At 45.9% G+C, this 17,621-nt stretch overlaps 1 protein-coding gene and 1 non-coding gene across 5 annotated transcripts; both read right to left on the bottom strand.

The window, feature by feature from the left end:
• Positions 1–146: 146 nt before the first annotated feature.
• KAT14 (lysine acetyltransferase 14) lies at positions 147–17,606 on the bottom strand. 4 transcript variants are annotated; one of them, XM_005523246.3, is made up of 10 exons: positions 17,097–17,602; positions 15,281–15,399; positions 12,029–12,150; positions 10,195–10,376; positions 9,266–9,685; positions 7,790–8,361; positions 7,165–7,301; positions 6,483–6,658; positions 3,265–3,455; positions 147–767 (listed from the first exon to the last, which is right to left on the bottom strand). In XM_005523246.3, exons 1-10 carry the CDS (start codon positions 17,350–17,352, stop codon positions 594–596), a joined length of 2,349 nt encoding a protein of 782 aa, XP_005523303.1. In that variant the 5' UTR covers positions 17,353–17,602; the 3' UTR covers positions 147–593. The 4 variants fall into 4 exon arrangements, with proteins under 4 accessions (XP_005523303.1, XP_087909323.1, XP_087909324.1 ...); XM_088053197.1 differs by having other exon boundaries at positions 9,266–9,682; XM_088053198.1 differs by lacking the exons at positions 15,281–15,399; positions 17,097–17,602 and adding an exon at positions 13,157–13,470.
• Positions 3,599–3,761, bottom strand: LOC148184577 (U1 spliceosomal RNA). The gene has a single exon (XR_015772339.1). It is a non-coding gene; the product is annotated as a U1 spliceosomal RNA (small nuclear RNA).
• Positions 17,607–17,621: the final 15 nt, after the last annotated feature.

The following is a 17,621-nucleotide window of genomic DNA, read 5'->3' as shown; positions in this document are numbered from 1 at the left end:
TCCTGAAACTTGGTTCCAGGACTACTCATCTGGCGTGTGTAGAACTTTCCTAAAGTTAACATCCAGCTACAGGTACCAATACCTTATTTCCCTTCACAGACTCAAGACAGTTCCTAACAAAGCAATCAAACCACAGAAACACTGAATGGTTTAAGTTCAGGTGTTCATTTTTGCTTATAAACAATAACAGAGACAAAAAAACCTGCAACATTTTTTTTTACAGGTTTCAAAACTTGAAATCCATGGGGCCCCTCTGAAGTGAAAAACACTTTTTAGTTTGGTATTTTTGTTTGCTAATGAGGCTCTCCAAAGTAACAGTGGTAGGAAAATTCCCCATAAGGAATTTCAATTTTCCAGTGGTTTCAGTGTATCTTAGTTGGCATTTCCAGGTCTCTCCCTTTGGAGCACAGGAACCAATCCTTTTGGATTGTGTTTTCCACGTACAGCATCTCACTGTTGACATCCAAAGTCCTAGGGATAAACACACCAGCATGTTCCAGCTTTCCTGTGGCAGCCAACATCCTCCACTGAAAGCTGGGGGAGTTTTTAGGATGGAATGGGCTTTTCCCAGCTCCCCAGACCCCTCCAGCAGCTCAGCGCCGCAGCCTGAGGAAGAAGGCGTGCTTGCACTCCTTGCTGTCCAAGGGGTAATACTTGTCATAAAAATCCAAAATGTACTCCTCGGTCTTAAATCCAAACTTCTGGTAGAGCAGCATAGCAGGGTTGCTTGCAGAGACGTGAAGGGTGACGTCCTTGCCCATGCAGGTCTGCCAAGGGAGGGGGAGAGGGAAAAAAAGGGAGATATCACTGTGAGAGAACGAGACAGCCTCTGGGGGAATGCGGAGGTGAGGAGATTCAGCTTAGGGATCCAAGGTACTGAGGAAATGTGAGAAAAGTCACAGGCCCCGGCACAGGAGTTACCACACATAGCAACAGCAAAGGGAGCGCTGCTGCTGCTGCTCCTCCAAGCCTTTGTTCCTGAGAAATGTGGATTCTCTGACAATGAAAGCAGGTTTGGGATTATAATTTGTCATCTTTCCATTGTCAATTACTAAAGTAATTGTTAATTAAAAATAACCTTGGTGTACAGCCCTGATCTCAAATACAATGGCCTGAAGAAAAGACAAAACATGCCAGAGGATCAGGCTCTGCACTCCTCCCTGTCAGCAAACAGAGCTGAGCTCTCTGGGACTGCCTGAGCACCTCTGTGCTGTCATGCTGGAATTCCTGCCTATCCCACCCAGCTCCTCTCCCATCCTTCAGGGCACAGCACTCGCCTCCTGAGAAGGCAGGAAATTCAGTTCAGACAGCAAATAATAGCATAGCTGAAGTTACCTTAAAGATCCTAAATTCTTCTAGCCAGCAACACTCGGATTAAGATGCTGAAATAATTTATTTACTGCTTTCATCAAGTGTTTTAATAGCATTCCATGTACATTGAGTGTATTGTAACTCTTAAGTGGGAACAGTAGTACCCTCTAGGAAATCTTCAAGATAAAACATTCAAGGGGAAAACTCCCAGGAATTTAAAAAAGGAAGGAAAAAAAGAAATAATATGAAGCTGTTTCGGGGAAAAGAAAATTTGAATGAGATCATCAAGAAAATGCAGTTTAGTCCTCTGGGACAGATGCATGTGAGGATAAGTTTTGACAGCAAACCAGCCACCACTATTTGCATCAAAACACTTTCCTGTTAAGTTATGGCTGTTCCCAAGAATTCAGCCCCAAACTCAGCACACTGATCCCAAAGTCAGCCACCTACTCTTGATCCAAACAGAGCATCAAAGTGTCTCAAGCTACAGAGAGGAGACCCCAAGACCAAGCAGGCTGCAAAGCAGCACCTGCAACCTGGAGACTGAGGAACAGGTCACAACCACCATTTATTTTACAGGACTAAACCCCTTCTACCACTGTCAAAAAGACAGCAGCAGCATAATAAACCTAATGTGAGCCAAACATACAGTGCTGATCTCTCACTGCTAGTGTGCCTAATCAGACTCAGATCTCTCAGATCTGCTTGGCTTTCCTCAAAAAACCTTGGCTTTCATGCAAGCAGGATTAGGTTAATTGATCTGATGCATCCTACAAAAAAGTGTGAGGATTTTCTGTGCCTGACTTGCCAACTCCAGCATCCCAGCTCTGCTGGAGAGGGAAGTCTCTGAGAGTCCACCTGCTGTAACTGCAAACCTTGGCGCCTGTTCCCACTGGTGTTGACATCTCACATCAGCAGACTGAGCTGAGGGCAATTTCCTTCAACACTTCACACAGAGCTGCCTGGGAAATGCAAGGGGTGAGTTTAAAGAATATTGATTACAGGCCTGTGTCAGCACTGCAGAGAGCTGTGCAGGTAGCAGAGTTACCCTCAGGCAGCCCAGGAGCGGAAAGTGTTTTCCAAAGCACGGATCACTTTACCCAGGGCTCTGCCAGCACTCCCTACCTTGCTTCAGCCAAGTAAGAAAGAGGATAAAACAGTTTCAATGGTGAGTTTTTGTTAGTGAAGCTCACCTTGACTACAACAAATTAAGAAATATTTCCCATCGCAGCTCTGCCAAGAGAGTTCAGGGAGTGGTAAAGCTATGGAGTTAGGCTCTGTAAAGGACATACATCTGCATCCTTACTCACAATTAAGCTGCCTTTCCTGCAATTTAATTCAAGAAAGTCAATGGAATTAAGGCTACTTGAATAACAAGTATTCATCCAGAGAATTAATGAGGTTTAACTCTTTTAATATCACCCTTTCAGTTAGCTGACATTAATTTTCCGAAGTATTCCTGTGGAACAAGGCCCAGTACAAGCCAGTTTAAACAAACAATGAGATTGCAAACACTTTATCATTAACTCAGCTGTATTTGAACCAGAGTATAAAAATGAAAGTGAGTGATTGAGATCAGTAAGTGGAATGCATGGAATAAACCTCCAGGTGCAATCAAGAGAGCTGCAATAATTCTGACTGACCCTGCCCACTCTTACCTCATTTTCTCCTTTAAACCTCCCATTTACAGTATCCCTTTTACACAAACTACTGACCACTGAAGAACACAGTTAATCCCAAAGCAGCTGAAGTGTGCAGCATCCCTCTAATTCTGAGGACATGACCAGGATGGTTGTTTTCCTGGGCACATTTTAACTTCCAAAGCAGGAGCTATTTCCTCCCATAAACAGTCACAAAAAGGGTTCTTACTGTCTAATATCTGTACGTGTGCACACAAGGAAGAAGTGAGAGCTGGTTCTTTGGCAAATTCACAGGATGATTTCATTCCATTACCTGGATAAGATGGTAAATCATGAAGGTTGCAATCCCAGCTCTTCTCCACTCAGGGTGCACCAGCAGAAAAGAGATGTAAGCTTCATTATACTTCACATCTGGCACCATAAAGCCAAAGGCAATGATAACTTTCTTGTAAAGGACAACAACACTGAAGTCTGGATACTGCAGGCACTCTGACAAATCGATTCCTAGGGAGAAAGAAACAGCAATTGGAAGCACTGAAAACCAAAAGAAAAGTGTAGTTGAAATCCAGGGGTTTAAAGCTTTTTAGAAACACCTTCTCTTTATTTCAAATTTGTGATAGCAGGAGATCACAGCATCATAGAATAGTCCAAGGCCCCTGCTAGAGCAGTCCTCTGTTACTACGAATTATGCAGCCAAATGTCCCACATTTTGTGAAATCCCAGGGGTCAGGACACCTAGAGTGCAGGGGATGAACCCTGCCTTGGGAAAACCAGCTGCCTGACCTGGTGTCTCCCCTGCCAGGTAAGTATCCAAGGGAGAAGGTGATAGAACAAAACAAGATGTGCTTAGCAGGGAAGCTTGTGTGGAAAAAACAAAGCTGATTTCCTTTCAAATGACTCAAGGATGAAACTGAGACTTAACTCTCTTCAGAAGCAGCACACATGAAACTGGTTTCAGCTTTCGTAGCATTGCCTTCTATGGTTCCTGTCTTTTTCCCCCACCTTGCCTGGAGCTCTTAGTGCTGTCTCCTGTGCTCACTCAGCTGGTTGTGGAACTACACTGTGAGCCTGACCACAGCTTCCAGTGCTATCAAAACACTTGCTTTTACCATGCAAATTCTCTAATCTCAGGGACAGAGTAGCCTCTCAGGCAGTGTGTGCTTCTGTGAGTCAGAGGCTAGACACAAAAAGAGGCTGGGAGTTTGTTACCTTGCCTAACCACCCTGCTGCTGCAATCCTAGAGCATCCACACAGCCTGTCAGCATCAAACAGTTCAGCTCGAGGCACTGAAGACTGACTGCTTGGTAATTTGCGTGGACAGACCCTAAATAAGATGCAAGCCACAGAGGAGATGTGCAAGAAACGTTTGCTTCAGCCTCAAGTTGGCAATTGCAATGTATTCAGAACACGGGGTAACAAAATAGTAGAGTATGTTTTCCAGAAATCACTCCTGATGAGAGGCAAGACTTCATAAGGCACCAGGCCCCAAGAAGTGGGCGAGTTATTTTCTTGCTCGAGAGTAAATTGGGTGGAGCAAGACGTGGGAGGGATCGATTGGCAATCGGGCGTTGTGTTAATTAAGCCAAAGCTGCCGCTGCCTATGGAGTGCCTTGCAGCACGTCTGGACAGGAACACTCATTGCCCCGGGCGCTGGCGGCTCCGCAGTGGTGCAGTTTTTCCTGTAGGAAGATGCTTAGCTTAGGATGGTTCGCCACTGGAGACGCTTCCCGCTAGGGAGAGGTTTCCCGTTAGGGCACCAAGGCACTGTGAGAAACAACACCCGGGAATCTCTCTTCCACCAGCTCGTTTGCAGTCAATACCTCGAAACCTAGTTCTGCCTTGGGAGAAGCAGGAACAGCTCTGAAAGGAAGGATTTGGAGGGATAGAACTAAGCGCTGGTACAATGATGCTCACACCCAGGTGCTTATCCCTGCCTCCCAACCCCAAGCTGTGCCAGCTAAACCCTTTGCATCCAGGCTTTACCTCCCAAGCATCACTAAAAACAGAATCAGGATGCAATGATCATATCCCAGCCTCAGAACTGTTTTGCCATGGCAAAGATTGGGATTCTTGTTTGGAGATTGATGGGAGTGTCAGCTTTCTGATTTAATGATGAACAGTTCACAGTTGGGTGGAACACACCCATGCTCCTTATGTTAAATAAAACAGGGTGAGTCCTGAAGAACTTAATGAGTGTGCAACCCAACTTGGCCAGAACTTCAAATGATTTATCAGAGAGGAGAAACAGTGACAAAGCGGTTCAGCCTCTGCTGGGATTGCAAGTGTCTCTCACAAACTCTGAAACAGCTTGTGAAAGGAAAGGTGTGCCAGGTAATTTTCCCCACACTGTACAATTTGCATATAATGAGTAGCAAAAAGAGCTCCCATCCTGACTGCAGCATATGGGCACTGCTGAGCTACAGCCCTGCTGAATCACTATCTGCAAATCAAAACACAAAGCAAACAGTCACCTGCAATAAAGGTGTGTACTGTTTGTCCTGGGCTTTTCTAAAATAGTCTGCTGCGTTGTTTGCTGATCAAGCAGCTGATGCATGCAGCAGATGAACATCCCTATTATTATTTCAGAAGAACTAAAGACTGCAGCCTCGTAACCACCCCCAGAAAGGGCAGCCCTTGTCCCCAAAGAACCTGCAGTTCCAGAAATTACTCAGAAAAACACAAACCTAATCTTGTCCATACCTTGTAAATACTGAGGCTTGAAGAAATAAAGGACATCACAGCAGAGCAATTAATTGAATCACAGAATATGCTGAGTTGGAAGGGACCCTCAAGGATCATCAAATCCAACTCCTGGCCCTGCACAGGATAACCGCAAGAATCACACCCTGTGCCTGAGAGCATTGTCCAAACTCCTCTTGGGCAGGCTTGGTGCTGTGACCACTGCCCTGGGGAGCCTGTTCCAGTGCCCAACCACCCTCTGGGTGGAAAACCCATTCCTATAATCCAACCTAAACCTCCCCTAACACAGCTTCAGAGCAGTTCTATTGGGTCCTGTCATCACAGAGATCAGTGCCTGCCCCTCTGCTTCCCCTCCTGAGGAAGCTGCAGACCATGATGAGGTCTCTTAGTCTCCTCCTCTCCAGGCTGAACAGACCAAGTGACCTCAGGCAGTCCTCATACAGCTTCCCAACTTTGACATATCCAACTTACTCCTAGGAAGAAACCTTCTCGAAAAGGAAATGAACAGTAATCTCTGGTATACAACTGTTAATTTCAACCCCCCGATTCTGCAAAACATTTCACTGGATGCTTAAATTAACTACTAAACTACCCATTAGCACCTATTTTTGTTAGTGCTGTGCTAATTAGGGCCTAATTGCCAGTTCTACACCATCTCCAGAGACAAAGACACCAAACCCATGCCTCCACCTCAAATGCATTCCTGTGACATCAGATAATGGGTTTCTAAGAATCAGCCAGACATCAACTGAAGAAAAATTTGGTCCAAGAACATTTTTTTTCTGAACAATACTACTTTTCTTGGAAACCCAAGCACTGGAGGAATCTCACCAGGCCAGAAGAATTCGTGGCACATGGAGTTTATAGTGGGGATGTGATTAGGGCGAACGTAGCAGTAATCAATGGGTGCTTCTGGCTCAGCCTTCCAGTTGAGATCATTCCTGTGTGGATTTGCCCGGATTTCTGCCAGCAGCCTGAGTTTTGGGGGCTTTGTCTCATAATCACGTCTGCCAGGAACATGAAAAGGAAACACAGAAAGCAAGTGAGTAACAGGAACTGCCACTGCAGCTAAATAAGTACTGTCCATGAAATACCTTCTGACATGCTCAACTTAGGAAATAAAAGAACAGTCTTCCATTCACACAGGAAAACAGCCCTCAGCTCAGCAAAAGTACCCTTGTGCCAGACACCAGGACACTTTCCAGACCTGCAGCATGTCCAGACGGTCTTTCCTTACAGCATGAGCAAGGAAATCACGGTTCTGACCCAACAGCGGGTGCAACTTGCATTGAATTGCTACAGCAATGCCTTCTCTGCCCTCGCCCCCTCTTGGAGATTCCCCATCCCAATGCAATCCGTTTCACTACTCAGCTAAATCAAACACTATCCCTTCAGGGTTACCATGGTGCACTGGGTTGTACTTTGAGGAGGAGTGAGGAGCACTGCCCAAGAAAGGTGTCCTCTCCGTGGGCTGGCGGTGCACAAGCCAAGAGCAAGCTCAGACCCTCTGTACCTGATGTAAGGTTTAAGGACACGGGAGGTGTAAGGGCTGACAATACTGTGGTCTGTCAGCAGGTCTTCTGAGCCTACCAGGCGGTACAGAAACTTGGTTGTCTGCTGGCGATATCCCTTTGTGGCAGGCAGCATTGTCTGGATGCACAAAAAAATGCACAACAATTGCAGGAAGGTCAGTCAGAGATTCAACAAGGGGATCATATGGAGGGAGAGTAAGGGCCTTTCAGTGCGACAGGGTGGACTGGACCCTTAGTGCTGGTCCCACCTCTGGACTCTGCTGGGCACTCCCAAATTTGGTGCCCAAATCTACAAGTGCTGCAAGTCATCTCCCTCCTACACACCCGCCTGTTTGGGTACTCCCAGGCCTCCACCACCAGCATTTGGGCAGGGCTGGAGTACAAATACATCGACATTTGTGGTGCTGACAGTGACAGACAGCAGTGCTGAACAAGCATGTCCCAAGAAGAAAGAGACTTAGGGGAGCATTGGTGGGGACACAGCCCCAGGCCAAAATGAGTCTTGTTCACATAATCCTTTTCACTTTAGGAGTCAGATAACCTCAGTGTGACACTGCTGGCGGCAGCAAAAGTGCCAAAAGCTAACTTAGATTTGGGAACACCCACCTGGTATCTGTCCAAGATTCTGAAGTCCTGGCTAGTAGTTCTGTATGTTGCTTGCCCTACTGGGGACCTGGAGACACCGCCTTCTTTAGCTCCATAAATCCCATCAACCAGGAGCAGTGCAGCATTCACAACCTGGTCCAAGTCAAAGAGTGGGAGTCCTCTTTCCCTCTTGGCCTGCCTGACCAGCAGCTTGCGCCTCAGCCTCCGGGCCTCTGGGGTCATGCTCAAAGCATTGGGACAGGCTTCCAGTCTCTTCAGCAGCAGCTTTTCCTCATAGATGCTAACTGAGGTGTGCTTGGGAATTCTGGGTTTAGCATCCTTCTCCAGCTGTAACTTTCCCTTGTCTCGTCCTCTCACCTGCAACGGTGTGTTTGATTCTTCAGGATCTTCACTGTCACCTTCCATCCGTTCTGTTTTTTCTTCTTCACTCTCCACCTCTTGCTTGATTTGCTCAGCTGTCTTCACTTTTTTTCTGCTTGCTATCATGGTGCCAGCACCAGCTGCCCCACTGGGAGGGGGAACATACTCTATTCCTGGGTCTATGACTCCATCTCCTTCCATCTCCTCATCATCTGTGGCACAGATCAAAATAATCCAGAGGAAAGAAAAAATAGTTTAAACATCAAAGTCACATTTCAAAAATGCTTGTCACAGCATTTTTCTGCTAAGGAATCACTAATGTGAGTCTACACAACACACTTAATTTTCTATGTACTCCCAGATCTCCTGATTTTGGACGGGAGATGCTGAATAGAGTCCAATTTCAGGACACAGAATCAATCCTGCTCCTAAAGTGCCTTGTAGTTTGGCATCGGGAAACAGTGCCCCTCCTGAGCTGCAAGCACATGCTCTTTGAGGAACATTAAGCTGCTGAAAATTCCCAAAGACTGGGGATCAAAGGTCGAATCAAGCTGATGAGCTGTATCTTCAGCTAGAATACCCTGGAGAGGTTCTGTCCTCTACAGAACCTCACTATTCTTCCTGTCACCCAGAAGACTGGCTCCTTAAGGAGCTAAGAGAATTCAGCCTGCAACACTGCTTTGCAATCTCACTGAAATTTAGCATCCATTTATCAGCACAATCAAACCTATAAAATACTGGGACATTACCACGGGAATAAAATTTCTCCCACAAAAAACATCTGAGACAAAACTAGACCTGCCATGTAACAATGTCATCTGTGTCATAAATGCTTATGCTGAGTGGTCCAGCAGTTGCTGTGTGAAGTCTACCCACTGTTTATTCAGGATCTCTCAGAAAACAATAATGGGGGTTTCTTCTGGCCTTAGAAGATGATGATAAAACTATGGAAAATCAGTCAATTCTCACACTCAACTAAGACAACAGAATACTGCCAGTTACTTTCCATCTTATCCTGAAAGGATCCTGCAGCTCATTGGGAGCTTCTTTTTTAAGAAATATTCCCAGAAAACTGCACACGGTTCATCACTAAACAAAACTCATGGTGGCTCTTACCATGGAACAGCGCCTGTGGTGGCATGACATCTGGGATGAGATCTGCTTCCGAGAGCAGGCTGGGAGTGGCCGAGTGCGAGGCGGGAGTGCCGGGAGCAGAGAAGTCCAGGGAGGGGGACGGAGAGGGGCTGGTCAGAGGCGTGCGGTCGGATGAGCTCAGGGAGGAGAAGTCGATGACCTCTCCTTTCTCCAGGACGATGTCGGGCCGGCGGCAGCGGCTGCTGAACTTCACAGGAGTGGAGGAAGTGCTGCGGTCCAGGAACCCGGCTGCCTCCTTCTGGGCTCTCCGAATTTCCTTGGCTTCCTGAGTGCGGGACCTCTTCTCCTTCAGCTCCATGGCTGACTCGACTGGGTTGCGGCTCACCCGCTTCCGAAGGCCTTCCACAGTAATGATGGGATCCAGCGGGGGCTTGGAAGCTGCTGAAGAAGGAGTTTGCTTATTCTGAGCTCCTCCAGTCACTGGATTCACACTATGCAGTCAAAAAACACACTGACTACAAAGCTTAAAAGATGGGGCTTTCAGTGTGTACGAGAAATTCACTCTGGGACGTGTAGCATTAAGCCAGTGTACGACTAAAGCCTCATTAAAGCCCAAATTTTGTTCCTCCACACAGAGGAGAATTTGCATCTAATGATAAAAGATAAAAGACATTCCCCAGGGTAAAGAGAAGTGGGAAGATTGTGGATTTCAGCTAAAAAAAAAAAACAACCAAAACCACTCTGCACAGGCCTCAAAACTCTATAAATCAGCACAATGGAAAAAGGTAATGAAATATAACAGGCTTCTCACACTACAGTATATGCACCATAGTTCTCTTCAGTCAACCATTACAGTGGATCAAAACTAAGGGACTGTACATGCACACAAACTGGCTTTAGCTGAACTTTTCTCATGCTTTTCTCCCAGCTCTGGGCCAGTGCAGAGTTACCTTTTGCCTTCAGTGCAGATGATGACAGCTTCTCTCCTTCAGGTTTCATTGTTGGGGGTTTGTTATGAACCAGCTTCCACCATCCCGGTTCTCCAAATTCCTGTGCCCCTGAGCGGAAAAACAAGGGGCTCCCCACAGAGAGACAGCCAGCAACTGTGCTCCACCATGTTGAGGTCTTTTTCCTGTGGTGGGAGAAAGAAAAACAAGAGTTAGGTCTCCACTCACCAGCTGTGCTTCCATCCTGAACAGATGTTCAGGATGTTTCTGCCAGTGGCACTGGCACACACACACACTGAACTACTCCTGAAGCACTTTTTTGGCCCCTTGGAGGCAGGGAGCTGCATTTAAGACTTTCCCTCTGCTGGGCAGTGCACTCTTACTGGGCATCTGAGCATTTTTTGTTCCTTTAGGAACTGGTCACAGGACTAACTAAGTTGTCACTTAGGGAAGAGGTAGAAATGTCACTTAGAGAAGAAATACTGAAGAATTGTCCTTGTAGCCAATAACTGAGGTACTCCCTCAGACTCTGGGAGAATCAGGTTCATGGTGCAGAGTCTAACCTCAGTTGCTCAGAATCTCAGGATTTCTTCTTGTCTTTGCACACCCCCACAGGCAGGAACATCTGTACTTGCTAAGGCTTGGCTGAGTTGGTGCTCACTGCTGCCCTTACACACCAAGCCTAGCTGCTGCAGCTCAGTCTGGAGTGTTACAGTAAATCTGGATAAGCTGCACTTCAATATGACAAGGAAGAAGATCATTGCATGGCTTGTACTGCTACACACATGATTCAGCTGTCTCTGTTCCATCAGTGGCTTGTCCAGGCAAGTGGGAAGGCTGTGTCTGAGGCCAGGAATCACTCTCTGAATTTCAATCAGAGCAAGGAGTTCCCAGGGCAAGTCTCAAAAGGCAGCAGCAAACCCTGGGAGGCATCGGCTCCCTGAATGAGGGACAATGGGCCACCAGCTGCCCTCCTGTCAGGGTGCCTGAGGCTTCCAGAGATGACAAATGCTAACATTTCTGAGAACAGAGCAAGGAGGCACAGACAAGCACTGAAAGCAAAGCCAAAGACCAAATCTGGTTAGGAAGAAAGGCCAGATCTTACAACAGAGAAATCCCTGGGGAAGAATAGAAGCTGTGAAGTCAATCAAATCTACAACTTCCAAGGATTGCTCAGTTCCTTTCCTGTCTCCACAGCACACACATTAAGAGTGAGGATTTGGTTTGACAGCTTCAGCATGCCCAAAAAGAAGTGCTGTTCACCTGGAAAATGAAGGCTGCCCTTAATGAGAGGGGCTCCTACTCTAACAGTGTCTTTACACATACAGAAAAATGTTTCAATTGTTTTAACACCTACTATGTAAAAACCATTCCATTAATATCCAGAACAATCTAAAAGGTGAGGCTCAGCTCTTCTTGAAGAACTTGGTCCTTGCAAGCTTAACAGCCAAAGAACTTTGCTGGATCACATTTTTGTCCATAAAGTTTGGCAATACCAGGATTAGCCCATCCATTGTGACTGTTTAGAAAAACTAAGTCTTTGCAGGTTCACATGTTTCCTAAAGGAAGATAAGAAATAATCCAAAATACATGCATTTGTATTGCTTTTGTGTGACTCTCCTGGGGTTGTTTTTCCCCAGTAAGAAATTCTGATTCTTTCTCAAGTGTACCCCTCATGCCTGCATTCAGATTCTCAATATTAAATCTTCCTTTTTCATCACTTGTAAGGCTCAACAGAGGTGTCACCAAATTAACCAGGATTCTTGTCCATCTGTATAACAAGTTTTAATTCCTTTGGCTCACCAACCAGACCCTCAGGGAAATATCTTGTCTTTACCTGTTCCCTAATAAGAAAGTCCAGTGTTTCTCAATAAAAGCACAAATGTCCTCTTTCCATCTGAAGTACCCCTGACGGCCCGTTCCTTCCAGAGACAAGTTGTACATTGCCAACATGACAACCTGGAACAGAAAGTGTTGGACACAAGTGAATCCCTTCTGCTTTTTTCCTGCTGAACAGACCCCCACAGCTGCTGCACACACACACACACACACACACACACACAAATCTTTGCTCCCTCATAAATATCTTATTTTTGCAACATCTCATAGGCAACTTCTGCAATCCATCTTCTTCCTGGTTTTGTGCTGCCCATTCTTGTCTCTCTATTGTTAGATGCACATTCTTCCAGGGATTTCTCCATCCCAGGGGAATAACAAGCTAGTTATGCAGGTTTGTGCTGAGACACAAGAATTGTGCAGCTGTTGTATAAATGAATTACAGTACAACTGGGGTCTGAATGTGATGTGGAGATACAGAGACAGTCTTTCAAATAAAAAAAAGGTCACAAGTAATCCCGCTATCCAATACATCAGAAACATTGTGACAATGATCTTTCACACACTTCATAACCAAATCCTGTACTGTAACACACCCAAACTAAAGGGCAGGTTTGAAAAATATCTCACCTCCTTCAAGTAAATCCTAGTTGACCAACTGTTAATTACATTTACTTAATAAATTTTAATTAATTTATTAGAACAAAACTAAAGTCAGCTAGGCTGGGATGACCTTTCAACAATCACACAGCTCTACTTCCAATAACAACTTGCATTTCACCCTCAAAGAAGTCTGAAATCTGCTTTTCTTGGGGAGATGGATCTCCTCACAGTGGATCTTGGCTTTCTGATATGCATTGTCAGTGATGTCAAAATGAGGAAATATGGACAGCTTTAATGTCCCATCCCCCTATTTCTACCTCACAACCCCTCTCAGTTTGATAACTAGGATTTTGTGGGTTTTAAAGTCATGTGGGACAGTGTCTAAAGATGTTAAAAATAATTCTCTTTACAATTGGCTAAAGATACAGATCTGTTGAGGCTATATACTCTGAAAAAAATCCAGAAATCACTGTCCCCATTCTTCCTGCTCCAGGTTAGTTTGACCACTTCTCTCAATTCCACTTACCAAGAAGCAGCAGCAGCTCTGGCTGCTGGAAGCCCAGGAAGGTGGTCACAACTTTCTTCTTCACCCATTTTCTTTTTGTCTGCCCATTCCCCATGGCACTTTGAAGAGACCTTTGCTTTCCCCATCTGGAACTTGGTGAAACTCTGCCAGTCTGCCAGCACAGACCCCTACCTGCACTGGCCACCAGGAGAAAGCAGTGCAGGATTTCAGATTATTTTATCTGACAATAAGGCTGAGTGCCTATGGGCAAGAATCAAGGAAAAGCCAATAAGGCTGATATTTTCAACAATCTGACAGCTTGTCCTCAGGACAAGTGGCCTCCTGAGCTGGTAGATGGGGAAAGGGAGCAGAACAGCCCCGTTATTCAGGAGGAAGCAGCTGGTGACATGATGAGCCTCTCAGATGCTCACAAGTCTATGGGACCAGATGGGATCCATCCCTGGGTACCGAGGGAGCTGGCAGAAGAGCTCACCAAGCTGCTGTCCATCATTTACCATCAGTCCTGGCTCACCAGGGAGGTATCAGATGGCTGAAGGTTGGCTAGTGTGACACCCATCTGTAAGAAGAGCTGTAAGGAGGATCCAGAGAGCTCCAGGCCTGTCAGCCTGACCTTGGTGCCTGGCAAGGTTATGGAACAGATCATCTTGAGTGTCATCACCTGGCACCTACTGCATGGATTTAGGGGGGGCAGGTCCTGCCTGACCAGCCTGATCTCCTTTTATGACCAGGTGACCTGCCTGGGGATCCAGGGAAGGCTGTGGATTTTGTCAACCTGGACTTCAGCAAAGCCTTTGACACCACCTAGAGGTGCCTGGACAGGCTGGAACCATGGGCCAAACCCAACAACAGGACGTTTACCAAGACCAGGTGCTGAGTCCTGCACTTTGGCCACAACAATCCCCTGCAGCACTACAGGCTGGGGGCAGAGCAGCTGGGGAGAGACCAGGCAGAAAGGGACCTGGGGGTACTGACTGACGGCAGACTGAACATGAGCCAGCAGTGTGCCCAGGTGGCCAAGAAGGCCAACAGCATCCTGCCTTGGATCAGGAATAGTGGCCAGCAGAAGCAGGGCAGTGCTTCTTCCCTTGTACTTGGCACTGGTGAGGCTGCACCACAAGCCTTGTGTCCAGTTCTGGGCCCTTCAATTTAGGAAGGATGTTGAGGTGCTGGGGCACATCCAGAGAAAGGCAACAAGGAGCACAGATCCTATGAGGAGCAGCTGAGGGAGCTGGGGGTGTTTAGGCTGGAGAGGAGGAGGCTCAGAGGAGACCATATCACTCTCTACAACTCCCTGACAGGAGGGTGCAGACAGGTGTGGGTTCAGCCTTTTCTTCCAGGGAACAAGTGACAGGAGAAGAGGACACATTTTTAGTTGCACCAGGGTAGGTTTAGGCTGGGCATTAGGAAGAATTTCTTCACAGAAGGAGCGACTGGGCATTGAAGTGGGCTGTCCAGGGAGTTGATGGAGTCACCATCCCTGGAGGTGTTTAAGGAAAGCCTGGATGTGGCACTCAGTACCATGGTCTGGTTGACCATGTGGTGTTAGGTCATGGGTTGGACTTGATGATCTCAAAGGTCTTTCCCATCCTAGCTGATCCTGTGATTCTGTGATATTCTATGAGCCCAAAGGATACAAACAGATGTTATTTTGATTGCTCAGGTGTGCAAACGACTGGAACAGTGAATACCAGCAAGGACGGATGCCAGTGCATAAGCAGCCAGGTTGGAGCTTTGTAACCAGGGAGCTGGAAAGCTTTCTGTTTCTATGTTGCCACCTCACCAGGTTTACATTTTCTTAGATACAAAAAAATGTTCATGCCTAGAAGCCAAATTCCGTTTATTTTGCTTTTCCAAACCTGCTTGAAGCCATGAATTCATGAGCAACATAAGGGGAAGGAAAAAAAAAAGAAAAGGAATGTGGTTTGTATGATTATCTTTCAATTTCCATGCCAAATACTGAAGTTCTCATGTGCAGACAATCCTCAGCTAATTAATTTCTGAAGTTCATGCAAATGCTCCTTTGTTACCAATAACTGATCCTCCTTTTCCAGGTAGCATACACACAACAACCAACAATTTCTGAAAGTCCCACAGTTGTTCTGCTGGCACAAACATCTCACTTACTTGTTGCCATGTTAATCTCAGACGTTCAAATTGCTCCTTCCCATCTTCTGAGCAATCAGAGCAAGTAAATCTGAAGAAGTTATCTCCTTTGAGGTAGCTGAGCTGTTCTCTCAGTTGACCTAAAATGAAAAGGTAAAAATCAATCTTTCTGTCCTTTTATAGGAAAAAGTGCTGCAAATAAAATTTGGATTTCTTCCAAGATCAAGTTTATCTGAACAAAAATGACAGAACCACCTGGAAACCCCCATGCACCCAAAGTTACAGGCTCTAATTCTGTGTTTCTACAGCAGAGGAAAAAAGATCATATGAATCAGGGCTTCTAAACTCACCAGGAGTTAATTTACACAAACATAAAGAAGTGAAAAATTACACTAGAGGACAGGGAAACTGTTAAGACTAGAGTGTTTCTGGAAAGTCACACTCAAAAGGTATTTTGCTACTAGGATGTCACCTCTTTTACCGTATAACGACACCAGATCAAGCATTTTTAACATAGGGATACCCTGCTTCCATGCTGAATTGGGGATTCAAGTTGCAACTGTGTCTGATGAGGGGAAAAAAACCCCACCATTAGTAGATCAAGAGGATTTCTAAATGCCAATTCAAGTAATAAAGTAATTTGCCTGAGCACGGTGGGCATTTTCACAAGTGACAACGGAACTCCCTAGAAGTGAATGATTAGGAAAAAGCAAAGTATCTCCCTTTGACAGCTCGTTTACTCTGCACATTTGTATGTGGCTACTGCTGCTTTGCAACTGGCCTTTTCTGCTCTTTGCATTGTTCCAGCAACTGTGGAGAGGAACATACGTGTAAAATAAAACAAGTTGAGTGTAAAACCAAGTGCTCCAGCATGAGATAGCTCATGCTACCTTTAACTCTGCTCCATTTTTTTATTAATATATTTCAAGTTAATATTTCCCTTTATTCTGTAGTAATTTAATAGTCTGGTGCTGGTTTCATTATATTAACAACTAAACATTCACTAACACGCCTTGAGAGATTTTTATACTGTAAATTTAGGCAAATTCTAAGAAGTCAAAAAGGGCAGCTCTGACATATCTGCAAGGCAGGTGCCACCTAAACAGTTCATAATTTCTAACCACAAACAAACAAACAAAAAAACATAAAACCCCCAAATCAAACCAAACAAAAAAACCCATCACCAAAACCAAAGCCAACCGCTGTTTAGCAATACCTGGCTTTTGAATATAGTAACAGATCAGATAATCCAGAATTTAGAAAGTAAAGTTGTCTATTACACTGCTAACAGCGTATATCTTATGGAGAGGCATCAAATTCTGCAGCTTGCTCCAAACACGCCCCAGAGCTGGCTGCTGAAGGCTGGGCACGTTTCTAAGCCAACTTAAATTCACATTATTGGGAAAACATAAAGGTTGAGATTTAGCCATATGCTCCACAGATGTGACAAATCAACAGGGGGGGAAAAAATTAACACACAAAGTCCTTTTCCTCCCCAGAGCTTTACAGCAAGTGTCATTATCTGAGTGAGCAGAGAGGTCAGGGCGCTTGGCCCAAGCCCTTAAACAGCTGCAAGAATTGTGAGGGTGGGCACGTTTCTGAACTTTAATGTTCTCTACCAATTGAAGAAGACAGTTTGATTTTATTAGAGAGAGCACCAGCTCTGGACACACCGAGCTGCTGGGCTGAAGTGTCTAACACAGCCCCTGCCAGCAGGCATCACCCACCAAGACAGGCCAGGGTACAGCCCAACAAGCTGTGAAACAGGAACACAGGACAGCACAAACACCTTGCAAACACCCACCACGGCCAGGCACAACACAACTGGCAGCCTTACTTGCTGGGATCCACTTCTGACATTTCTCACAGTAATAGGACATCTCCTCCATCCAGGACGCTTCACCCTCATCGCTGTTCAGGGAGTCCCCGCTCTGGTCGTGCGATAAATCCACGGAAGCCTGGTCCTCAGACTCCACAATCAGGAGAGTCTCCCCTTCCACCTCGCCCTCCTCCAGGCCCTCAGAGGTGGAGGTCCTGGTGGCTTCATCGTCGTGGCGGCTGAGCAGCCCACTCATGTGCACGTTGTTGGCCATCTTAGAGGGATGCTGCACAACAGTGAGCTGTTACCTCCCCACCTTCAGTCCATCCACATGGGATGTGCCGCAGCCAAGTCTCCACAGTCCAAGTACCAATCACAGAGGAAATGGGTTTTTGTCTGCCCTAAAGCCTAAAGAGGCTGGATTAAATTTATACAAAATAACCAGTCTTTCACAGATTACCCCTGTTTATTAAAACACCTGCAAGAAGTGAGATGCAAATGACCTTCAAACGTCTTTAATCAAACCTCTAAGGAGCCAGGCCA

Source organism: Pseudopodoces humilis, chromosome 3 (genome assembly GCF_049639895.1).
Source record: "Pseudopodoces humilis isolate 2021_Gansu_Grassland_sample_001 chromosome 3, ASM4963989v1, whole genome shotgun sequence".
Lineage (NCBI taxonomy): Eukaryota > Metazoa > Chordata > Aves > Passeriformes > Paridae > Pseudopodoces > Pseudopodoces humilis.
Note: the sequence above shows the minus strand (reverse complement) of the source record. Positions and strands in the feature narration are given on the sequence as shown.

Bases quoted from the DNA above. Each gene is read 5' to 3' on its own strand.
- KAT14 (XM_005523246.3), bottom strand. From the start codon at position 17,352: ATGGCCAACAACGTGCACATGAGTGGGCTGCTCAGCCGCCACGACGAT. The intron at 9,686-10,194 runs GTAACTCTGCAC...CTCCTTCTTCAG, and splicing joins ATCTGCACTGAAGGCAAAAG to CAGCTTCCAAGCCCCCGCTG. The intron at 7,302-7,789 runs GTGGGTGTTCCC...TTGTGCATCCAG, and splicing joins GAATCTTGGACAGATACCAG to ACAATGCTGCCTGCCACAAA.